The sequence below is a fragment of the Hemiscyllium ocellatum genome, chromosome 19 (genome assembly GCF_020745735.1).
Source record: "Hemiscyllium ocellatum isolate sHemOce1 chromosome 19, sHemOce1.pat.X.cur, whole genome shotgun sequence".
Classification (NCBI taxonomy): Eukaryota; Metazoa; Chordata; class Chondrichthyes; order Orectolobiformes; family Hemiscylliidae; genus Hemiscyllium; species Hemiscyllium ocellatum.
In genome coordinates, this window is record NC_083419.1 from 66,782,456 (window position 1) to 66,803,971 (window position 21,516).

The 21,516-nt window shown below is 42.2% G+C and overlaps 1 protein-coding gene across 1 annotated transcript in view; it reads left to right on the forward strand.

Moving 5' to 3' along the window:
• Window positions 1-21,516, forward strand: part of dgki (diacylglycerol kinase, iota) — a 197,505-nt gene that overhangs the window by 45,910 nt on the left and 130,079 nt on the right. The window contains exon 7 of the mRNA XM_060839555.1: window positions 9,000-9,116. Within this exon, the coding sequence (XP_060695538.1) occupies window positions 9,000-9,116 (117 nt within the window). The remainder of the gene's footprint in view (window positions 1-8,999; window positions 9,117-21,516) is intronic.

Below are 21,516 nucleotides of genomic sequence, written 5' to 3' on the forward strand. Positions count from 1 at the left end.
CACTTTCAAGGAACTGTAAAACTACATTCCAAGGTCTCTTTGTTCAGCAACATTTCCCAGATCCTATTGTTAAACATAGAACAAAGAACAGTACAGGCTCTTCAGCCCTTAATATTGTGCCCATCTTTTATCCTATTCTAAGATCAAACTAACCTACATAACCTTCATTTCACTATCATCCGTGTGCCTATCCAAGAGTGGCTTAAATGTCCCTAATGTATCTGACTCCACAACCACTGCTTGTAATGTTTTCCACACACCCACCACACTGTGTAATGAATCTAAGTCTGACTTCTCCCTCAAACCTTACTCCAATCACCTTAAAATTCAGCCCCCTCGTGATGGCCATTTCCACCCTGGGAAAATGTCCTGTTTATCCACTCAATCTATGCCTGTCATCATCTTGTACATCTCTATCATGCCACTTTTCATTCTTTTTTGTTCGAATGAGAAAATCCCTAGCTCCCTCAACCTTTCTTCACAAGACATGCCCTCTAGTCCAAGCAGCATTCTGGTAAGAATTTCCTTTGCACCCTCTCTAAAGCTTCCACATCCTTCTTATAATGAAGCAACCAGAACTGAACACAATATTCCAAGTGTGGTCTAACCAGGGCTTTATAAAGCTGCAGCATAACCTCGCGACTCTTAAACTCAATCCCCCTGCTAATGAAAGACAACAAACCATATGCCTTCTTAACAACCCTATCAACTTGGTTGGCAACTTAGTGGGGGGGGATCTATGGACATGGACCCCAAGATCCTCTGTTCTTCCACACTGCCAAGAATCCTGCCTTCAACCCTGTAATCAGCATTAAAATTCTAACCTCCAAAATGAATCACTTCACACTTTTCCAGGTTGAACTCCATCAGCCACTTCTCAGCCCAGCTCTGCATCCTATCAATGTGCCGTTCTAAACTACAACAGTCCTTCACACTATCCACAACTCCACCAACCTTCATGTCATTGGCAAACTTACTAACCCACCCTTCCACTTCCTCATCCAAGTCATTTATAAAAATCACAAAGAGCAGAGGTCCCAGAACAGATCCCTGTGAAACAACACTGGTCACCGAGCTCCATGCTGAATACTTTCCATCTACTACCACCCTCTGTCTTCTATGGGCCAGCCAATTCTGTATCCAGAGTCACATTTCCCTGTGTTCCATGTCTCCTTACTTCCTGAATGAACCTACCATGGGGAACCTTATCAAACGACTTGCTGAAATCCTTATACATCACATCCACAGCTCTACCTTCGTCAAACTGTTTTGTTACATCCTCAAAGAATTCAGTAAAGTTTGTGAGGCATGACCTACCCTCACAAAGCCATGCTGGCTATCTCTAATCAAGCTATACTTTTCCAAATAATCTTTAATCCTGTCTCTTAGAACCCTCACCAATAATTTGCCCACCACTGACGTAAGACTGACTGGTCTGTAATTCCCAGGGTTATCCCTATTTTGAACAAGGGAATAACGTTTGCCACCCTCCAATCATCTGGTACTACTTGAGTAGACTGTGAGGATGCAAAGATCATAGCCAAAGGCACAGCAATCTCTTCCCTCACCTCCTATAGTAACCTTGGGTATATCCTATCTGGGAGAAAGTGAGGACTGCAGATGCTGGAGTACCAGAGTTGAAAAATGTGGTGCTGGAAAAACACAGCAGGCCAGCAGCATTCGAGGAGCAGGAGAATCGACGTTTCGGGCATAAGCCCTGAAGAAGGGCTTATGCCCGAAACGTCGATTCTCTATATCTATCTGGCCCAAATGACCTATCTATCCTAATGTTTTTCAAAATTTCCAGCACATCCTCCTTCTTAATATCAACCCGTTTGAGCATGTCAGCTTGTTTCATGCTGTCATCACAAACGACAAGGTCCCGCTCACTAGCGAATACTGAAGCATATTTTCATTAACAGCCTCCCCTACCTCCTCTGACTCTTGGCACAAGTTCCCTCCACTATCCCTGATTGGCCCTACCCTCACTCTGGCCATCCTCTTGTTCCTCACGTAAGTGTAGAATGCTTTGGGGTTTTGCTTAATCCTACCCGGTAAAGCTTTTTCATGGCTCCTTCCAGCTCTCCTAAGACCATTCTTCTGTTCGTTCCTGGCCAACCTGTAACCCTCTAGAGCCCTGTCTGATCCTTGCTTCCTCAAGCTTAAGTAAGCTTCCTTCTTCCTCTTGACTAGATGTTCCACATCTCTTGTAATCCAAGGTTCCTTCCCCCTACCAAATCTTCCTTTCCTCAGTGGGACAAACATATCCAGCACTCGCAGCAAGTGCTCCCTAAACAACCTCAACATTTCTGTTGTGCATTTCCCTGAGAACATCTGTTCCTAATTTGTGCTCCACAGTTCCTGCCTAATAGCATTGTAATTCCCCTTCCCCCAATTTAATACTTTCCCATCCCGTCTGTTCCTATCCCTCTCCATGACTACAGGAAAGGTCAAGGAATTGTGATCACTATCATCGAAATGCTCACCCACCGAGAGATCTGACGCCTGGCCTGGTTTGTTGGCAAGCACCAAATCCAATATGGCCTCCCCTCTAGTCGGACTATCTATGTATTGGGTCAGGAACTCTTCCTGGACACATCTAACGAAGTCTGTTCCATCCAAAGTATTTGCACTATGGAGGTTCCAATCAATATCAGGGAAGTTGAAGTCACCCTTGACAACAACCTGGTTACTTCTGTATCTTTCTAAACTCTGCCTCCCAATCTGTTCCTGCATTTCTCTGTTGCTATTGGGGGTCCATATAAAATTCCCAATAAAGTGACTGCTCCTTTTCTGTTTCTGACTTCCATCCATACTCAGTAGACAAACCTTCCTCAATGGCCTCCCTTTCTGCAGCTGTGATACTATCCCCTGATTAGTAATGTCACTCTCCCACCTCTTTTATCTCCCCCTTCCTATTTCTTTTGAAACAGCTAAACGCTAGTACATCCAACAACCATTCCTGCCACTGTGATATCCAAGTTTCAGTAATGGTCACAACATCGTAGTTTCAAGTACTGATCCATGCTCCTGACACTTCTTGCATTAAAATAAACACACTTCAACCCATTAAACTAACTGCAACTTTGCCCCATCAAACGTCTATCCTTCCTTAAGTGTGTAAGTCCCATCCTGATTTGGCTTTCCAAAATACAGAACTTCACATATATCTAAATTGAACTCCATCTTCCACTCCTCAGCCATTGACCCTACTGAACTCTGAGGTAACCTTCTTCGTTGAACACTTTATCTCCAATTTTGATGTTATCTGCAAACTTACTAACCAGTTCATTCTATTCTGTATTCTTTGTTGTCCAGTACTTCCCCAGAGTGGAGTAACTACATCATGTTCTTTGCAGCCTTCAACATGTCATTAATGATGAATCTCTTGCCCAGGCCATTTATACTAACATCACACGTGGGAACACAGTGCACCACGTACGCAGTACATACTCATGTGACTCGGCCAATGTTGTCCACCTCATAAGTTGCAGGAAAGGATGGTAAATCATCGAGACCATGCAGATGCTACGACAATGGATGAATGGACACTATACAACAATCGCCAAGCAGTATTGTTCCCTCCCAGTTGGGGAACACTTTAGCAGTCAAGGACATTCAGCCTCTGATCTTCAGGTAAGCATCCTCCAAGGTGCGCTTCAAGATACAAAACAACACGGGATTGCTGAACAGAAACTAAAAGCCAAGTTCCATAACTATGAGGATGGCCTTAACCATGATCTTGGGTTCATGTCATGCTATATGTAACCCCAGCAGACGGGGTTCTATATAAAATCTTCCTTACTGTTTTGTTTTGACACCATCATCTTGATAACTTGTTATTATCTCACTCTCTTAATTAGTTTGTACAGTTTTGCATTACTTGTTACTTTGGTTACACTCTTATACCATTTGGTTTCTCTCTAGCACCATCCTATTTTTGACTTTTTGTAATTATTAATCGGATCTCAGGTCACCCCTTCACTTGCTATTCAGCCTGTTGACACTCCACACATGCTATTTGTATTTGTATTTATCTTTTGTCATTCCTAATTACCTGGAATTGTCATGCCATTATCTCTCAGCTTATAAGTTATTGGGATACTTGTCCATGGGTTCCTGAAAGTGGTAGGAAAGTTTAATAGGGTAGTTGAGAAAGCATATGGGATGCTTATCTTTTTAATTATGGTATAGCTTATAAGAGCAGGGAGATCCTGTTGGAGCATGCAGATCTTTGTTTAGGCCACAGCAGGAGTACGGTGTGCAGTTCTGGTCATTACACTGTATCATAGAATCCCCAGTGTGGAAGCAGGCCATTTAGCCCATCAAGTCCACACCAACCCTCTGAAGAGCATCTCACACAGACCCACACCTTGCACTAACCCTGCATTTCCCAGCTTGTATGTTTCCTGGGCATTATGGGCAATTTAACAAGGCCATTCCACCTCATCTTTGTACTGTAGGAGAAAACTGGAGCACCCGGAGGAAACCCATGCAGATGTGTGAAGAATCTAAAAACTCCACACAGACACTTGTCCAAGGGCAGAACTGAACCTAAGTCCCTGACGTGTGAAGCAGCAGTGCTGACCCTATAGAAAGAATGTGATTACAAAGAAGATTCACCAGGAGGTTGTCTGGGTTGGAACATCTCAACTATGAAGAGAGCTGGATACGTTTGGGGTGTTTACTTTGGAGCAGAGAAGTTTGAAGAGGGATCTGTTGGAGAAATAGGGATCTGATATAAGGTTGAGGGGCATGGACATGGTGAATAGGAAACAGCTGTTTTCCCTAGTCAAAGGGTCAATAGCATAGAAGCATAATTTTATAGCAAAAGGAAGGAAGTTTAAAGGGGATTTGTGGAAAACCGTTTCACCCTGAGGATGGTGGGGGTCTGGAAATGCATTGCCTGGGAGGATAGTTGAGGCAGGAAACCTCACAAATTTTACAAAGTACATGGATAAGTATTTGAAGTATCACAACATTCAAGGCTTATTGTAGGAAAGTGGGACAATGAAGGAAGTAGTATATTTTTGGTAGTATGGCCTTGGTGGGCAGAAGGACCTCTTCTATACTGCATGATCCTATGACTTTCTGACTGTTGATAGAACTTTAATGCAGGAGGCCATTACTGGTACAGGCAGCAGGTTCATACAGCGCACATTACATTTAGACAGAAGGTCAGAAAAGCACCAAGACTAGGATGTGCAATAAGACAAGGGCAAACCAAGTATTACAGGCACATGGGTAATTGGAGGTGGAAATTGAGAGGACTTGCACAGGTTCAGAAAAATGGGCCTATTAAAAATATTATTATTTATAGTTCACTAAAGTTATATCAGGTACACTAAAAGCTTTATGAAGTATATCTGTATATTTTGTATACCTATCTCAAGTAACCCTCAGATTGGAAACAAGGAACTCAAATTAACTAGCAGGTAGCACCTTTGTCGGTTCCACCACAAGGCTAACAAGAAATAAGTGGGATTGAGTGGTTTGCAGATTGAGAGAGAATGGTTGCTAAAGACTAAAAAAGCTCCAGGAAGAGCAGTACAGATTTTGCATCAATTCCTCAGCTTGGTTGAAGCAACAAGGGTTCAGATAATACAAGGAGGTGGACTTCAAAGCTAGAAATTAATGATCCAGAATCCATTAGATGAGGAAGGGTGCAGCGATGAGCCATTGAGATTGGTCACTCCTGAGAAACATCGAATACAGGGCCTTGGGCTCCACTAGCATTATGCCATTAAGTTACAAACAGTTGCCCTCAGTCGCAAATCAGGCCACTGTACTTCCAATCGCAGCTCCCAGGTAAATAAATGTGAGTATTCAGGAAATAGGCAATATGGTCAGGAGGGGAGTGAAATCTAAAGGAGATAGTGTTGACATTTGGAAAGAATTTAGCAGCAACTACAGTGGTGTGGTGATTGCAGTACCACATGGTTTTAGAATGCTCATTTTCAAATTTTACCTCAAAAGATGTTGCTAAACAGGCAGTCCCTTTAAGAACCTCCAATTTTCACAATTTTTATTTGTTCTTTCTTGGGGGCATGGGTGTTGCTGGCTAGGCCAGCATTTAGTATCCATTCCAAATTTCCATTCAGGAGTTCATATGATCTGCCTTCTTGAATTGCTGCAGCCCATTTGGTGTTGGTAGACCTGCATTGCTGTTAAGGAGGGAGTTATGAGATTTCGACCCAGGGACAATGAAGAAACGATGATACATTTCCAAGTCAAGTGGCTTTAAGGGGATGTGGTATTTCTATGTGGTTACTGCCTTTGTCCTTCTACATGTTGGAGGCTGCACCTTTTAATTGTCTGCAAAGTAACTAGTGTCTGCGTCAAGTGTGCAAATTGTTTTGGCTTTTATCAATATAAATATGATACCTTTATTAATGCAAGTGGGCAGCATTTCAGCTCAGTGGTTAGCACTGCTGCTTCACAATATCAAGAACCCAGGTTCAAGTCCAGCCTCAGGTGACTGTCTGGGTACAGTTCTTACGTTCTCCAAAACTGCCTGGGTTTCCACTGGGCGGGAAATTGTTTAGAGAGTTTGTGCAGATTTGATGGGCTGAATCACCTGGTTCCGTACTGAAGGGATTCTATAATTCTCTGAATATAATGGGCAATGCACTTCCATCTTGAAATGGACATGGACTTTCAGTGCGACATATTAAAGGTTTAGGAACCTGTCTGACTCCTGATGATAAAGTGTAGTTGACTCATTTTCCAAGCAAATTGGTTTCGTAATGAGAGCCATTTCTGTCACTAACTGGATAAATGTGACCAGTTTGAAATCTAGTTATGTGCTTTATCTGGTTAGCTGTGAAGCAGTTCCTCAAGCATTGGGCAAGATCTCATATTTGTCCTGTGATCAAGCTATTGCTATTTTGCAAGCATTCTCAGGTCTGTTAGATTAAACTTGATGGTGGGGAATGGAACTTATTGCTTACTGCCCGGAATAGTGGCATGTGGTTGACTGCCTGGGTGTGTAAATTTACAGTTATCCATCAATCCACTGGTGTGAAACAACCATAAAGATTTCCATATTTTCATTGTAAGAAAAAAGCCTCAGAGAATGAACAGCATAGTTAATGCAAAACACACAAGTCTTTTGTCAGTCCCATGTGATTGATTTCTTCCAACTAGGTAACTGCTATTGGCTCAAGAAGACTCATAGCAATAGTCCGTCATGTCTGTTTAGGGCAGATGGTAACATAGTGGTCATATCAATGCCTTAGTAATTCCAAGGCCAACGCCAATGCTTTATAGGTTTATATCCCAACGGGTGGAATTTGAATTCAATTAACACATCTGGAATTGAAAGTTAGTCTTAGGGATGGAGAACATGGATTGTCATTCTAAATCCACTTTTAGAGGATGAAGTCTGTTGTTTGCACCTGGTCTGGCCCATGCATGACTGCAGACCCAGAAGAATGTCACTGACTCTTAATAGTCCTCTGAAATAGTGTGGCAAGTCAACTTTGTTCAATGGTAATTGGTGATTGGAATTTTAAAAACAGAGTCATAGAATCTTTACAGCATGGAAAGAGACCCTTTGGCCTATTGTATCTGTGCAGGTTATCAAATATTCAACTATCCTGATTTAATTTTCCAACAGGTGATCCATAGTCTTATGATCATGTTGCTTTATAACTTCATTACACAGTTACTAATGAAGAACAAATCATAGGTATTGGGCAACCTGATGATAGTGCTGCATTAGACTGTATTTGTCTCTGTCACACAGTCCCTGTACAAGAAAAGGAATATACAGTACAATCTAATCTGTTCGTCCTGCATCTGGCAAGATTTGATTTCAATGACGGCTTCAGATGGAATTGCGTTGCTTTTGCACCTTGCCTGTGTTCTGCTATTTATTCTGGCATGCCCTGTGGTCTCACAGCAACACATCCTAAATTGCTAGGTGACCTTTAGTACCTAGTTTGTGCAGCCAAGGGCTCCAAATTTGATGCACAACCTTTATGCTCGCAATAGTTGATGCTTTGTCAGATGCACTTCTGAGCTTTTTATTTTGGTATCATCAGAAGAATAAATTGACCATGAAATAGCCCTTCTTTCTTCCTCAATGACTCAGCTTTGTCTTTTGAGCAGACCACTTATCTGTTTAATAACTGATGCCTTGTATGACAAGCTTAAAATGACCGACAATATAACAGCATAAAAATAAGGACAATCTTTCTAAATGTATCTCATTAGGTTAAAGAGATATGTTCAATCAACATGCTCTAAACATTATCTCTGGAACAGATAGGAATTTTTTTTTCCTTTTCAGGATGTCTGACAGTGCTGTCCTTTTTCAAAAAAATGAATTTTTTTTTTCCTTTTTTTAAAAACTTTTTCTCCCCACACTAGGTAGGAACTTTTATAAACCATTTTAGAAACTGGTTTCATGTGAACCGTGAAAGACTTAACTATCTAATTAATTGGTCATTTGGTGGAACAGAACTTGAGTTACTGAAAAAAAAACCTTGTCAAAGCTTTTTGTCTTGCAGACAGTATGATAGTTTGCAAGAATTTTCCCTTGAAGTTGTGTTCTTGCATCAATTGTTACATGGTTAATTGTTTACAGATGGCTTCAGTACATTTCCAATTTCTACAGTGATTTAGTGGTAGTGTGCCTATCTCTGAGCCAGAAGAATTGGGTTCAAGTCCCACCTGCCTCAGAGATATATTTATAAAGTTCTAATGTTAGGGTTGTTGATATAACAGTAAAGAATAGACCCCTCAACAACTGTAGGGCCAGGATGAGAGCTGTTTCTTTTCTGGAATACTGTTTCATTGGTAGGTAAGCATGACTCTCATTGAACACTTTTTTTCAGGATACAGGAAAGTTCCAATTTGATAGCACAGCAAATAATCCTTGTTTGTAACAAGGGAAAGGCAAAACTATGTTTGGTCAAGGGAAAAGCCATTAATGGTACTTTCATTGTAAATCATATTTAGCTCATTTTTTTGTCAAATTGCTTTTTCTCTTTCAGTTTCACAATAAAGTGACATGTTTCATGTTGCATCACATCGAAGAACCGTGTTCGCTAGGTGTGCACGCTGCAGTCATTATACCCCCAACATGGATTATAAAGGTGAAAAAACCACAGGTATAAAGCAAAGAGCACCCATCACCTGCCTCATATCCATTCTCAGTACTCTTTCCTTGAGGTTCTACATCATTAGGGAGCCTCAACATGAGGTAGGGATGTCACCATATCAACTAAAGCAGCACCATATCCACCCGGAAAATATCCTGGCATATACTAACCAAGATATTTAACCACTTCGCTGGCATGTCATGCTTCTTTGAACTGCTTCATGTGGCACTATGCTTATGGCTGTAGTGGATATGTTGGATGCTTCTTTTTAAAGAAGGTGGAACATTGAAAGTTAATGAAACTAGTGTTATTGTTAATTGTTTGTTGCTGCATGCCCTTCTATCAAGTGTGTAACATGTATTCTACTTGAATCAAAGCATGAGCATGGTTAAACACAAGAGATCTAAACACAATGCATGGAAAGTTCTGACCCAAATAATTATTGGGTGTTATTACAACCCTGCTGGACAGGGAAATATGGCTTTGAGGGGCCTGTGAAAAAAAAGAGTCAGAATGCGAATCACAGGAGAATTCAGTTCCCTGAATATTGACTGGGAAAACAGTAGCAGAAAATCTCTGAAGAAATGAATGTTTCTAGAGGTGGTGCAGTATTGCTTCCTTACTCAGTTTTTAACAAACAATTAAGTGGTCAGAGGCTTTCTTCAAAAATTATCTTCAGCCACAGCCTAGGTTTTATGCACAAGGGTAACCAAAAGCTCGGTAATTGCAGCAATAAGCTGGTGTCTTGCTGACCACCTTTTAGCTAACGGTAGCACTTTTCTCCTGATATGAGAAGCATTTTCTGTAGTATAAACTATCCAGCTGAATACCATCACCTCAAATCACTTTTTTTAATCTTGGTTAACACTTCAGACAACCGCATCATAAGTGTAGAATGAAAAGATGGTCACTTGGTAAGAAAGAGCTAATATTCATTACAGTTTTAGTAACTGGAAAGTGCTGTCACCCTTTCCTGTGCAATTGTAGCGCTGTTCATGCATTACAGCCAAAGCTTGACATTCTGGGGTAAAGGACATGCAGGAGACATTTCTGAACATTTTAGCATTGGCTCTAATTACCCATGGTTATGGGCTATAAATTTTGCAGTATCACTAGGCATTGATCGAGTCCCACGTCCATGACATGCGCCTCGAACACTGATTATATTTGAATATTTCCATTTCAAGTGATCGCTTGCACTCAGTCTCCTTTGGCATCAGTTAAGTTGTACTGTGTACTGTGTACTATAATCAAACAATAAGTAACTAGCCAGGACAAAGTATTCAGCATAGTTAGTGAAATGTGGCACAAGCATTAAGGAATTCAAAGGCCAGTGAAAGTCATTGAATCAATTTCATGAAGGGGTTAACTTCTGAGGAATGGTGAATCTACTTGGTCCAATATTTATTGGTGTTTAGAAAAATGAGAGGTAATCTTATTGAAACATTTAAGATATTGAAGGAGCTTTAAAGGTTGGATGTTGAGAGGAGGTTTCCTTTCACTGGAGGATCTAGAACTAGTTTCAAAGTCAGAGGTATCCCACATACAGATAAGGAGGAATTTCTTCTCTCAGGTGGTCGTTAATCTTTAGAATTCTCTTTGCGAGAAAGTGTGGGAGCTGAGTTACTGAATGTATTTGACATTCATGGACTCTGGCTCGATTTCTTCAGTTTCTGTTCCAATTTTCCAACCCCACTTGACTTACAGTATTAGAAGTGTCAGAAAAATGTCAAAGTAGGGAGTAACTTTGCAGTAGGGAAACATTGTAATTACCATGGTGACTAGAATGTATCAGACTCCCTGGAGATTGTACCAATCTTGATCATGCAAAAGAATGATTCCGTTTGATAAAACAATTAACAGAATTGGTGTTTCATCTGCTACCCTGAGCCTAGGTTGGCTGTAACCAGGCAGCCAGAAATATGAAGGCATTTGGTTACATCTAAGATTTGGTTATCTTTGGGGCTCAGTGGTTAGCACTGCTAGCCAGCAATCCATGTTCGATGCCCATCTCGGATGACTGTGTGGAGTTTGCACATTCTCCCCATGTCTGCGTGGGTTTCCTCTGGGTGTTCCAGTTTCCACCTACAATCAAAGATGTGCTGATTTGGTCAGTTGGCCATCTAAATTGCCCATACTGTTAGATGCATTAGTCAGGGGTAAATGTAGAGTAATAGGTTAGGGGAATGGGTCTGGGTGGGTTACTCTTCAGAAGGTCAGTGTGGACTTGTTGGGCCAAGTGGCCTGTTTCCGCACTGTAGGGAATCGAATTTAATCTTAAAAACAAGAGATGTAGAATGTATCCAAAAATGGCCAGGACAGGAACTTTGAAGCCTTCCCTTCTGTCGCCATCTAATTCACCTTTGAAGATGTCAAATTGAAAAGTGGACAATGAAAAATCATTGGTTGTTTCCTCTAAGAGGAATAGCTTTTATATTTTCCAAACTTCTCTATCATTTACTTTGAAATTTGATATTGCTCTCACAGGTAACCAAGTGCCTTCCTAATTCTGATTACCTGGTTATAGTTGGCCTAGGCTCAGGGTAGCAGATGAAACAGCGTTTCTGTTAATTGTTTCATCTAATGAGATCATTCTTTTGTTTCTTCACAAGAATTCCCTGCCATCACTGATGGAGAACTGAGTGACTTCAAACTTTGAATATTCAAATTATTGACAACTTAAATTTTATAAACAAAAATCCAAATTGTGTTATGCTGACAAAATACTACTACAAAAGGAAAACAATAAAACAATAGGTAGCATCATCAGTATGCCTCCAGTGAAGTATTGGTGTCCTACCCTGCTTGCTATTTATGTGTCCCAGTTTACTGAAGTGGGTGTTATCATTACTAATTTTGTTTCTTAGTGGTTGGTATAGGGCTTTATCTCTACACGTTTGTTAATGGAGTTCCGGGTTGAGTGCCAGGCCTCCAGGAATTCCCATGCATGTCTTCATCTGGCTTGTCCTAGGATGGATACATTGTGCCAGGTGCATTGGTGTCTTTCTTTGTCCATTATTATGCACACAAGTGATAGTTGATCATATCTCTTGGCGGCTAGTTGGTATTTGTGTACCCTGATAGATAGTTTTCTTACAGTTTGCCCGAGGTAATGTTTGTTGCTGTCTTTACATAGTATTTTGTACATAACGCTGGTTCTGATTAATATAAAGGATCCCATAACCACAGCAAACAGAACCAATGTTACATATAAAATACCATGTAAACACTCCCACAAACATTACATACAGCAAACCGGAAGAAAACTAGCCAGGAACACCAACCAGCCACCAAGAGACATTATCAACTATCACCCGTGTCCGTACACATGGACAAAGAAGGACACCAATTCACCTGGAACAATGTATCCATCCTAGGGCAAACCAAACAAAGACATGCATGGGAATTCCTGGAGGCCTGGCACTCAACCCAGCACTCCAATAACAAACATGTAGAGTTAGACTCCATATACCAACCACAAAGAAACAAAACTGGAAATGATATCACCCACCTGAGCAAACCAGTACACATAAATAGCAAGCAGGACAGAACACCAATGCTTCACCAGAGGCACACTAATTATTTTAACTAGTATGGTGATGAAACGTCTGCAAACAATCTTCCCAGCTCAGTGAGCAAGTCAACAACTTTATAAGATTTTTATCTTATATTTTTCTACTTGCTTGGAGTTCATTAGATTAGATTACTTACAGTGTGGAAACAGGCCCTTCGGCCCAACAAGTCCACACCGACCCGCCGAAGCGCAACCCACCCATACCCCTACATATACCCCTTACCTAACACTGCGGGCAATTTAGCATAGCCAATTCACCTGACCCGCACATCTTTGGACTGTGGGAGGAAACCGGAGCACCCGGAGGAAACCCACGCAGACACGGGGAGAACGTGCAAACTCCACACAGTCAGTCACCTGAGGCGGGAATTGAACCCAGGTCCCTGGCGCTGTGAGGCAGCAGTGCTAACCGCTGTGCCACCGTGCTGCCCAAATGGAGGCAAATTAATGGAGTTGGTTAGCTCAGTGACTGGCTGCCTGGTTTACAATGCAGTATGATGCTAACAGCGTGAGTTCAATTCTCACACTGGCTGAGATCACCAAGAAGAACTTTTATTAGCCTCTCCCCTTGCTTAAGGTGTGGTGACCCTCAGATTAAACCACCATCACCAGACGTCTGTCTCTCTCTAAAATAAGAGAGCAGTCTATTACCTGGAAGGACTATGATGATTTTACTTTATTTCCAGATCTCTATACTCAGATAAAGGTAGGTTACCTATTAAGTTTTTTTCTATGTTGTGTATGGAAATTTACAGGCAACTATCAGAGAAGGGGCCCAATATTAAACCAAATCATGAACATAAAACCAGATTGTACATTTAATATCTCATTGACATCAAGTCACATATAGTTTACCATGTTTGACATTGCAACACTGGTCTTGCATCAGAAAAAAATTCTGCATTGGACTTGTCAAAGCACTTTGCAATTAAAGTATACCGAAATGCACATCATTCTCAAATTTGTAAACTTGTGACATTACTGCATATTTTTGCTTAAACTAGACCAATGTGTCCACAACTATGCCTGGATGCTAGAGAAGAATTTAGTGCCCTTCAGCTCTTAATGCATGAATTACTGAAGGTTAGTATGCAGGTATAGCAAGTAATTAGAAAAGCTAATAGAATATCATTGTTTACTGAGGAGAATTGAATACACAAATGAAGAGTCATTGGTGAGACCATATCTTAAATACTGTGTACAGTATTGGTCTCCACATTCAAGGAAGGATGTAAATGTGTCAGAAAGAATAACAGACCAATATATGAAATGAGCATATTGTCTCTGAGGAATGCTTGGGCAGGTTAAGCTTTATCCACTGGAGTTAAAGTAAGAGGTAACTTAATTGAAACATTGCATAATGGTAATAATACTGGACTAGTAATCCACCGCCACAGGTGTGGGGACAAAACTCACCATGACGATTGAGTAAAATTTGAACTGAATAAACTACCAGGCCAATGGTAACCATGTGACCACATCAATTACCATAAATACCAACTTATGCACTTTAGGGAAGGAAATTAGGAAAATGCCATCCTTACTTGGTCTGGCCTATATGTGACTCGACCCACAATTGACTTAGCTGCCCTCCAGGCAATTGGGGATTTGCAATAAATGCCAGTCCAGCCAGCATCACCCTCAAATAATGAGCAAAAAATAAAAGGTCCTGAGGAGTCTTCTAGGATGGATCTTGAAAGGATGTTTCTTCCTATGAGAATCTAGAATTAGGCATCACTGTTTACAAATATAAGTCATCCATTTAAACAGAGATAAGGATGTTTTCCTCCAAGGGTTCATGTATCTTTTGGCATTCCTCAAACATGCAGCGATGACAGACTCTTGATTAGTAAGGGGGTGAAAGGTAATCAGGGATAGGCAGGAATGAGAAGTATTCAGATCAGCATGGTTTTATTGAATGTCGGAACAGGCTCAAGGAGCTGAGTGGCCTACGCTTGCTCCTAATTTGTATACATATATGTTTTAGATGTCATCAACTTTTTACTCAACTTAATGTTAATATTATCAACATTTTACTGATCTATGCACTCAGATTCCCAAATCTTTTTCAACTCTGCCATGCTTCTAGCTTTTCATCATTTTGAAAATCCCCTATTCTGTTTTTTTTTGCCCAAAGTGAATTACCTTAAATTTGGCCAACATTCATCACAGTTTTGCCCATCCACTTAATCCATTCCTGATGCTTTGTAATGTTAGGTTTCCATCCACATTGCAGCCTATCTTTGTTTCACCACAAATGTGCATGTACGGTTTTCTATTCTGGCATAAGTCCTTAGTAAGTAAAATGAAGAGCTGAGGCTTCCAAAACACAAATCTTTTTAGGATACCACTAGTTGAGTTCTACCAGTTGAATTAGTTTAATTTCCAAACCAAGTCAATAGTTTCCACTCAATTCAAGTTTAGTAAACAGTCTCCCCTGAGAGATTTTATTACATTACCCCGACAGTCTATTATTGAGTAACATCTTGGACATATATTTTTCTAATCCAACCTGTTCAGAGATGTTAGGGCAGAACATCTCTGAAACAGGTGGGACTTGACCCTAAATTAGGGTGGTACAGTGACTCAGTGGTTAGCACTGCTGCCTCACAGTGCCAGGGTCCTAGGTTCGATTCTAGATTTGGGCAATTATAGACAATAGGTACAGGAGTAGGCCATTCAGTCCTTCGAGCCTGCACAGCCATTCAATATGATCATGGCTGATCATTCCTAATTAGTATCCTTGTTCCTGCCTTATCTCCATAACCCTTGATTCCACTATCTTTGAGAGCTCTATCCAACTCTTTCTTAAATGAATCCAGAGACTGGGCCTCCACTGCCCTCTGGGGCAGAGCATTCCACACACCCTTCTCTGGGTGAAGAAGTTTCTCCTCATCTCTGTCCTAAATGGTCTACCCCATATTTTTAAGTTGTGTCCTCTGGTTCGGTACTCACCCATCAGCGGAAACATGTTTCCTGCTGCCAGAGTGTCCAATCCTTTCATAATCTTATATGTCTCAATCAGATCTCCTATCAGTCTTCTAAACTCAAGGGTATACAAGCCCAGTCGCTTCAGTCTTTCAGTGCAAGGTAATCCTGCCATTCCAGGAATTGACCTCATGAACCTACACTGCACTCCCTCAATAGCCAGAATGTCTTTCCTCAAATTTGGAGACCAGAACTGCACACAGTACTCCAGGTGTGGTCTCACCAGGGCACTGTACAGCTGCAGAAGCACCTCTTTGCTTCTATATTCAATTCCTCTTGTTATGAAGGCCAGCATACTGCCCATTTACTAAATTGATTCCATTGAGATAGTAATCTGCCTTCCTGTTCTTGCCACCAAAGTGGATAACCATACATTTATCCACATTAAACTGTAACTGCCATGCATCTGCCCACTCACCTAACTTGTCCAGGTCACCCTGTAATTTCCTAACATCCTCATCACATTTCACCCTGCCACCCAGCTTTGTATCATCAGCAAATTTGCTAATGTTATTGCTGATACCATCTTCTATATCATTAACATATATTGTAAAAAGCTGCGGTCCCAGCACGGATTCCTGCGGTACCCCACGAGTCACTGCCTGCCATTCCGAAATGGAGCTGTTTATCACTTTGTTTTCTATCAGCCAACCAATTTTCAATCCAATCTAGTACTTTGCCCCCAATACCATGCACCCTAACTTTACTCACTAATCTCCTATGTGGGACTTTATCAAAAGCTTTCTGAAAGTCCAGGTACACTATATCTACTGGATCTCCCTCGTCCATCTTCAGAGTTACATCCTCAAAAAATTCCAGAAGATTAGCCAAGCATGATTTCCCCTTCATAAATCCATGCTGACTCTGTCCTATCCTGTTACTACTATCCAGATGTGCCGTAATTTCATCCTTTATAATAGACTAATATAATTGTTTGTGGTGTGGAGTTTGCACATTCTCCCAGTCTCTGTGTGGATTTTCTCCGGGTGCTCTGGTTTCCTGCCACAGTCCAAAGATATGCAGGTCAGGTCAATTGGTGATGCTAAATTGCCCACGCTAAACTGTCCATAGTGTTAGATACATTAGTCAGAGGGAAATGGGTCTGGGTGGGTTACTCTTCAGAGGGTTGATGTGGACTTGAGCCGAAGGGCGTGTTTCCACACTGGAGGGAAACTAATCTAAATCTCATTATTCAGAGGTAGGGACACTACCATCACAAGAGCCCTAACATCCTCGACATACCCTTGTCCACCACTTAAGATAGCTGTTCAATGAAAAACACACAATCTAATCAGGTTGGTCAGGCAATGCTTCTAATTATCTGGACATTTTATAAGAATGCTTAGTTACTTTATTCTTAATTATAAACTAGTAATTTTCCACTAACAGATTTAGGCTAGCTAGTCTATAATTCCTTTTCTCATCTTTTGTTAAGTAGGGCTGCAACGTATCTCTGAACGATAAAACTTTGTCCTCGCCTTTTTCCTTTAAATCCATAGGGGTGAAAAGCACCTGGGCCTATCACCATTCACTGTGTTAGTCTTAACTGTCTCTTTGTTGGCTCCGTAGAACAGTCCATCTTCCGTAGTTACACCGGCACCACTTCCCACCTCTTTCTCTGCTACATTGATGACTGCAGTGGTGCTCTTGTGAGGAGGTTCAGCAATTCATCAACTTCACCAACACATTCCACCCCAACCTTAAATTCACCTGAACCATCTCTGACACCTCCCTCCCCTTCCTGGACCTCTCCATTTCCATTAAGGACAACTGACTTCACACTGACGTTTTTTTACAAACCCACCGACTCCCACAGCTACCTGGATTATACCTCTTCCCACCCTACCTCCTGCAAAAATGTCATCCCATATTCCCAATTCCTCCGCCCTCCGCAGTACCTGCTCCCAGGAGGACCAGTTCCACACAGAACACACCAGATGGCCTTCTTTAGAGACTGCAATTTCCTTTCCCACGTGATTAAAGATACCCTCCAAGGCATCTCGTCCACATCCCGCCCTCAAACCCCACCCCTCCAACTGTAATAAGGGCAGAACCCCCCCTAGTGCTCATCTTCCACCCAACCAACCTTTGCATAAACTACATCATCTGACGACATTTCCGCCACCTCCAAACGGATCCCACCACCAGGGATATATTTCCCTCCCAACCCATTTCCGCTTTCCGCAAAGACCGTTCCCTCTGTGACCACCTGGTCAGGTCCACGGCCCCCAACAACCCATCCGCCCTTCCTGGCACCCTCTCCTGCCACCGCAGAAATTGCAAAACCTGCGCCCACACCTCCTCACTCACCTCTATCCAAGGCCCCAAAGGAGCCTTTCACATCTATCAAAGTTTTATACCTGCACATCCACCAATATCATTTATTGTATCTGTTGCTCCCAATGCATTCTCCTCTACATTGGGGAGACTGGATGCCTCCTAGCTGAGCGCTTCAGGGAACATCTCCAGGACACCCACACCAATCAACCCCACCGCCTTGTGGACGAACATTTCAACTCCCCCTCTCATTCTGCCAAGGACATGCAGGTCCTGGGCCACCTCCACCGCCGCTCCCTCACCACCCGACACCTGGAGGAAGAACGCCTCATCTCCCACCTCAGAACACTACAATCCCATTGCATCAATGTGGATTTCACCAGTTTCCTCATTTCTCCTTCCCCCACCTCACCCCAGCTCCAACCTTCCAGCTCAGCACCACCCTCATGACCTGTCCTACCTGCCTATCTTCCTTTCCACTCTACCCTTCTCTCTGACCTATCACCTCCAGCCCCACCCCCATTCACCTCTGTGCTGTTCCCCCACCCCTCTCATTTATCTCCGCACCCTGCAGGCACTCTGCCTCTCTTCCTGATGAAGGGCTTTTGACCGAAACGTCGATTTTCCTGCTCCTTGGATACTGCCTGACCTGCTGTGCTTTTCCAGCACCACTCTAATCTAGACTGTGGTTTCCAGCATCTGCAAGTCCTTGTTTTTACCCTTAACTGGGCAAATATTCATTTTGGTGAGTCAGCCACCCCAATGTAACATTAGATTTTTTTAAAGTCTGAAGGAACGGGAAAAATTAACAAAATAACTGAAATTAAAACTGAAAATGGGAAAAAAAAGAGAACTTGCTGAATTGCCAGTAGAGCAAAATTCATGACATTCGGCGACGCTGATCCATCAAGACACTCACCGAAGATAAGGTCAAAACGTAAATTGCTTTTGGTTCTGATTCATAGCATCCGCGGTTCTTTCCGTTTTTACGTAAGTTAAGGAATCTACCGTAAAATGCGACGTCCCAACTTTAGGGACAATTTGGGGTCACGCCGCTGCCATTAAACCCGGATTGAGTGTTGGGGACAGCGCTGCCCCTTTAAATCCTCGCGCCTTTTTTTTAAAACGAGGAGCGTCATCTAACGGACAGATGTCGCCGCGTGCACGGGCACGGGGGCCGTCTTCACAGTCTCTGCAGGCACCCCACCCTTCTGCAAGTTTTGAATCCCTCGAATTTTCACTCTGGGTTTGCGGTTTCAGTCACTTGTGTTCATAAGTTAAAACTAACATATGCGGACACAGCGGCGGGGCAGGACAGATAGGATTTCGACTCAGAATGTCTGATCTCAGGGGTGGCGCCAAATGACTGCGCCACCAACGACCTAGAATCCCAACAGAGTGGATGCAGGCCGTTTGGCCCGTCAGGTATATACCTGAACTCCGAAGAGCAGCCCACTCAGTCACAACCCTAATCTATCCCTGCATTTCCCACGGCCAATCCACCTAGCCTGCACATCCCTGGACACTAATGGGCAAGTTAGCATAGCCATTCCACCCAACCTAACATGCCTTTGGACCTCCCAGACTTTGGCTTTGGAATCAACGTATACCTTCATGGCCATCACATCCTGAGGTGAGACTTGACCCCAAATTTTCTGGCTCCCCAGACACGGTGCACCATAGATAACGAATGGAGAAATTATTGACGAAGATGGAATTTGAGGAAAGACATCTAAAGGGCAACGGATTAGAAGCAAGTCCACCATTAACATCCCATTCAGCAAAATGTAAATTCACCAGAAAGTGTATGATGTAGCAGCTATTATAGAGACTTGGGACAAACTGGACATATTTGGATTCCTGCTCTGAGGAGGGACATTAAAGGCTTTGGAGGGAGTGCAACCAGGGTATATCAGATTGATTGCTGGGATGGCAGGTCTGGTGTATGAAGAGAGACTGGATATGTTCGGGTTATATTTACTGGAGTTGACAGTGTGGTGCTGAAAAAGCACAGCAGGTCAGGCAACATTCGAGGAACAGGAGAGTCGACATTTCAGGCAAAATCCCTTCAACAGGAATGAGGCTGTGAGTCGAGGGGGTGGTGAGATAAATGGGAGGGGGTGGGGCTGGAGTTTAGAAGTTTAGGATAGGGGGTCTCAGAAACTTATAAAATTCTAATAGGCTAGACAGGACAAACACAGGGACAATGTTCCTGATGATATGGGAGTCCAGAATCAGGGGTCAGAGAATAAGGTTAGCCAAGTAAGACTGACATGAGAAGAAATGTCTTCAGACAGCATGTGGTGAGTCTGTGGATTTCCCTGCCGCAGAAACAGGTTGTGGCAAAACATTGAATGTTTTCAAAATGGTGTTAATATAGTTCTTTTGACTAAATGGATCAAAGGATATGGGGAGAAAGCAGGAACCGGTTATGGAGCTGGATGATCAGCCATGCTTATATTGAATGGGGAAAGCAGGCATGAAGGACCAAATGGCTTCCTGCTCCTATTTCCAATGTTTCTATAATTCAGAGCAAAATATTCCAGGTTGTAGTTCTTTCAAAAGGCAAGGGAAATTGGGAAAGTAAAAGCTATAGTACCAGTATAATAAAAAAAACCTCAGTTAAAAAAACAGAATTCATAAGTATGATCAAGCAGTAGAATTAATGAGGTGTAAGTGATGCAAAAGGTTCTGGGAGGGATTATTGCAGTGTTATTGACATTAATGAGAGATTTATAAATACCAAAAGGAGGGAAATAAGCAGCAAAAAAAACACATAGTGGGAAATTTTAATTTTCACACTAGATTGACTAGAATGTAGTCAAGGCAGGTTTAGGAACAACTTGTTTTGAAACTCAAAAAGATCACAATTCCAGATATAGTCATGAGTTTTAAAAAAAGGACCAGTTAATGATCTGACTGCGATGGAACATCTCATGAATGTGACTATAAGGCTTTATATTAGGTTTGAAAGGAAGAAGAGTGCTTGAAATTGGTGGTGAGAGTGGAATTGTAAACATATCAATGATAAACATATTCTTCTATACTGTTAACGGCAAAATATTACAGATGCTGAGAATCTAAAACAAAGATAGAGACTACTGGAGAAACTCTGCAGGTCTGGCAGCATCTGCAGAAACATTAACAGAGTAAACATTTCCACAGTGGCTCAATGCTTAGCACTGCTGTCTCACAGTGCTAGGATCTTGGTTTGATTCCCACCTCGGGCGACTGTGTGGAGTTTGCACATTCTCCCTGTGTCTGCGTGGGTTTCCTCCCGGTGCTCTGGTTTCCTCCCACACTCCAAAAGATGGGCAGGTCAGGTGAATTGGCCATGCTAAATTGCCCATAGTGTTAGGTGCATTAGTCAGGGCTAAATATAGTGTAGGGAAATGGGTGGGTTATTCTTTGGAGGGTCGGTGTGGACTAGTTGGGCCGAAGGGCCTGTTTCCATACTATAGGGAATCTAATCTAAAAGTCCAGTAAATTTCTTTAGAACTGGTTCTGAGATAGAGCTGACAGCTGTTCAGAGGAGACTCAGATTTGACAGTCAGTTGACAGGCTCCTATA